We start from the raw sequence: 4,621 nt of genomic DNA, 5'->3' as shown, positions 1-4,621 counted from the left end.
AGCTGACTTCATGTCCCTGCGTGATTTAATGTGATGACGCAGTTTAGTTGTAAAATGAAGTTTTATATAATGCCTAAAGTTTAAAAGGTCATCGCCAACAGTTTCTTTGCTGTGGAGAGTGAAGATAAAAGTTTGGAAGATAAAAATCGAGGAGAATCGATTTTCGACGGTGGATTGGTCTCGACCTTATTTGATCCTCATTCGGAAGGATTTCGTTGACTGTTCTCGTGTTAATCTCCGCTGGGATAGCGGGAGATTGAGGACAGAGTGTGGAAGAAGAGGTTAGGGCCATTAAACCAATTTTTTTATAAAATTCTTCGTGGGAAAGTTCGACGCCGGGGATAGGACAACGACGTGGAAGAGAATTTAAATCGCCTTAAAAAGTCTCTCCTTTTAAAAGGACTGTGAGCTTTTGAACTTTCGGCATACCGCTTAAAGAACTGTTTGAACTGCAGCGCTATTAAGAACTGTGAATGTGTCGCACAGCAGCTGAATTCCTGTTGAGCTGATGTTTGTTAACTTTTAGGGGGTTTGTTTTCAGTGTTTAATAAACGTGTTATTTGTTATAAAAACCCTTGCCTAACTCATCTATATTTATTGTTGCCTGAATACGTAACACCATTATTTCCATCCTGCCAAATCGTTTACCTGTTTTGGTATCCTTCCTGTAGTCTCATAGGCTCGTGGTTTGTTAAACAGCGTCATGTGCAGCACCTTGTAAAAGGCCCTCTGAAAATATAAGTTGCACTATTTATCAATTTTTCTCACCCACCCTGCTTGTTATGTCTTCGAAGACTTCCAACATGTTTGTCAGGCAAGAATCTCCCTTGAGGAAGCCATGATGACAACGGCCAATGTTATTATGTGCCTCCAAGTACTCCAAATACTCACAAACCACATCCTTAACAATCGACTCCAATATTGTCCCTCCCACTAAGATCAGACTAAATGGTCTATACTTTCCTTTCTTTTACCTCTCTCCTTTTTTCAAGATATAGCGCGTGAGGCCATAAACTGTCATAGGCTGGAAATCATATCCCTTCCTGTTAAAAGTGGCCTTTGCTATCAGTCAGATAAAAAGGCTGATCGTTACTCCTACTAGGCTTGCCTGACTATTTTCGTAGATTGTTCCATGCCTCAGAATCTCATTGATAAAGATATTGTGAATGTGGTGCAACTTTTCATATGAACGGTCTCGGGCCCCGACCGGTCCCTGCATCGATGCTGCCCGTCGAGGTTCTCCAGCTCTTTCTGCATTGCTCGGGATCCCAGAGTCTGCAGTCCACTGCGTCAGAAATGCAATGATTGCTTAATATCCGTAATTCTCATCTAATGATACGCAAATGTTTCTCTGCCTCGAGGAGCACCTGTTATGCATTATACTGCGTTTACTAACCTCCAGCCCGTAACGATATTGCGCACTGACCCCAACATCTGACATGAAATAAAATTCTACCCAGGCCCGCCTTCCTGAGGCTTTAGGGGGGGAAGAAACAGCAGTCAATTGTGAGTTACGCAGTTTAACGGCAAAATTTATTCTCTAGCAAGCAAAGCAGAGCATTTTTCTGCAGGAATTTCGAAACCTGAAATATGAAACTGTGCATTGACAAGGTAATTTTCGGATGGCGTAGCGACTATGTGGGAATTTGATGTGACGTTGAGCAGTGTTGTTCTCAGGAAGTACTCTGAGCAGAGAAGATGGGCAAAATGTCACCATATGACCCACCCCGTTGTTCAATACATAAGCTGCCGATGCAATGTCAATAATCAGTTTAGCCTGAATATTGTCTAAAGTTCTACAGGATGGGATTATGTGACACAACTGAAGATAACACAATTTTGAAATTAGGAGTTAAAATTTTATCTGCAATGTGGCCATTCAAAGATTCCAAAGAACGGCAATCTTCACATTCTCCCCACATCTCCTCCACCATGCTTTCCTTGGCACCTCCCACTCATTAACATCCCACATATATAAACGGACCCGAAGACTCCTATTTGCAGACGCTGGAACGAGAGCAGCTCCTGCATTCTGCAGATCAGCGCAAGGCTCTGTCGGAATACTTGGGCACTCACTTTCCACACCTGTCAGCAGGAATGTCTCCAGTGCTGCATCTCCTGTGTGCTCTGCTGGTCCATTTGCCAGGTGAGAGTGGGGTTGGTTCACGCACGAACTATCCATTACAATTGTAATTGTTGATGATTTGATGATTGTTTTTCTCGTGTTGAGCGATTGACTAGCTTCCCGTTTACTAAAAGTCACCCAGTGGTTTTATTGCTCTCTGTTACAGGTATCCAGGCAGTTCCTGTCCTCAGTCAAACCCCAATGGCTGCATCTGCGTCCACGGGACAAACCGTCCGCATAGAATGCCGAATGCAGAACGGTGATGTTAGAGGTCACTACATAAGATGGTACCGACAGCGTTTCGGAGAGAGACCGGAGTTGGTGTTAGTACATGCTACAAGCGATGATATTTACCGAGGAACAGGGATCACAGACCGTTTTCAACCATCCAGAGGTACCTCCAGCAACAGTCACATCCTGACCATGAGCGGTTTGGGGACCCAGGACTCCGCTGTTTATTACTGTGCAGTGTGGGATAATGGATTTATCTTCGGTCCAGGCACTATCCTCGGTTTAAAGAGTAAGTGACTCTCTCATTCTGTTACAAACAATTCATATTATATTCCCCAGCTTGATAAATCACCGTCCAGGAAAGTTTAACCATATCTCTGCAATGTGGGAGGCTTGATCAGTCTCAATTTAGCAAACAATTGCGCATAGCTCATCGAGTGAGCCTCTACAATCAAATTTATGATCGCTTTACTTGGGAATATATATTTGTTGGAAACATTTGATCTACCTCAGTCGTTGAATCTGAACTCAATATCTTCCAACGTCCTCTTCTTTAACACTTCGAGACCCGTACTAATTATTATTAGGCTTGGTTAATAATAATTATTATTAGTCCTGCCACTTGTCACAAGCTAATCACGCATACTGTCCATACATACCAAGTTATGACAGTGCGTCATCAGAATGCATAATAGACGTCCTGATCGTAGCTGCCGCTCCACCTCAGGCCCTCAGGCAGCCGTTTCATGCGCCTGCCACTCTGTATAAAAATGTAAGTGTACTAATCATCTCCTTTACATTCTTTCTTTCTCGGCTTAGAAAAAAAGAAAACAATCTTGACTGTCTATCCTATCGCTCCCTTACATAATGCGTTGCCAAGTATTCATACACAATCTGTGGGTATTTTCGCCACCTTAAACAAGACAACCACCCTTCTCTTTCATTCATCACCTCTGAGAATGTGCTTGGCTTGAATGTTCCAGAATAGTTCTGGTGCGGGAAATCATGCATCACAGGGCAGGGCATTCACTGTTTCAAGTTAATATAATTCGCAGTTCGTGATTATGAGCCGCGTTGCTGCGATCACAGCAAACAAGGGGTAAAAGCAGGAGCTTTAAAAAATAATTCAGATATGGGGAAGGTGCTGAGCAGAAGACCGGCTGGTCAGAGATTCGAGAGGGAACAAACGGGAAGGGAGTCTTGGATATCCACCGAGCTTTCCCGAACTGGGAACATCCCAAGTACCCTTTGCACAATCAACCACCGAAGGTGTAATGTTTTCAATGCTACTGTCGAAAGATTTTCAAGATATTGGGATTTATGAGAGAACAGCAAGGGACTGGTCTCAACAGAGCGACCAATATCTATGGGCAGTGTAGGAGAATTAGACCAGAGATTGAGCTGAGCTGTAGGCACCTTTACACAATGCTGGTCGAGTCCAAATTTCAGTGCTGGGTGGAAAATGGACTCTAAAGCTTTGTTAAAATAAATTATGTCCCACTGTGGCTTTTGAAGTTTACGGGCACAGAATTGGGCGGTTGTAATAATCCTGGTAACCTTTAATTTAAAGGTTCGTGCCCAAGGAGACGAATGACGTATTCTGTGCCCCGCAATTGATTCAGTGTTTCGATTAAATTGTAATAATTCCTTTAGTATTGATTCTTTCTGCAGTCAGTGCATATATTAATATCTCTATTCCGCTCTGTCTCCTCTCTCAAACACAGGTAGCGAATCCCGGATGCCGTCGGTTGTCCTGCTCCCTCCATCTCCAGAGGAGACCAGCTCGGGTACGGCCACTCTGCGTGCCTAGTGAGTGACTTTAAGCCGGGTTTGGTAGCGCTGCGCTGGAGCGAAGATGGAGTCGAGACGGAGAGCGGGGTGACGACAGGCACCGTGTCCCTGGACACCGACCAGACCTACAGACTGAGTAGTTACCTGCGGGTTCCCGTCGCTGCCTGGAACAGGGGCTCGAGCTATTCCTGCAGCGTGAGCCACAGCTCGCTGAGCTCGCCGCTGCGCAACACCATCTCCTCGTCCGCCTGTGCGCAGTGAGACTCATTAATTTGGCAGCACACGCGTGTTGTTTGTTCATGTTTAATGCATTGAAGCAATCATTGAGACTGCGTAGACGCCCTTTCCAATGTAGTTGTGTAGTGATGTCAGCCTATGAGAATGTTTAATAATTTCGGAAGTGAGCGCGATAATCCTCTGTCTTTCGTGAACAGTAAATCTGTACACAATTTTCCCAACTGCTCTGTTTGAACT

At 44.4% G+C, this 4,621-nt stretch overlaps 1 protein-coding gene across 1 annotated transcript; it reads left to right on the top strand.

The window, feature by feature from the left end:
• Positions 1 to 2,326: 2,326 nt before the first annotated feature.
• Positions 2,327 to 4,408, top strand: LOC140736360 (immunoglobulin lambda-1 light chain-like). Its single transcript, XM_073062349.1, has 3 exons — positions 2,327 to 2,645; positions 4,081 to 4,143; positions 4,194 to 4,408. Exons 1-3 carry the CDS (start codon positions 2,327 to 2,329, stop codon positions 4,406 to 4,408), a joined length of 597 nt encoding a protein of 198 aa, XP_072918450.1.
• Positions 4,409 to 4,621: the final 213 nt, after the last annotated feature.

This window comes from Hemitrygon akajei, chromosome 11 (assembly GCF_048418815.1).
Source record: "Hemitrygon akajei chromosome 11, sHemAka1.3, whole genome shotgun sequence".
NCBI lineage: Eukaryota > Metazoa > Chordata > Chondrichthyes > Myliobatiformes > Dasyatidae > Hemitrygon > Hemitrygon akajei.
This window is presented reverse-complemented; position numbering and strand designations above follow the sequence as displayed.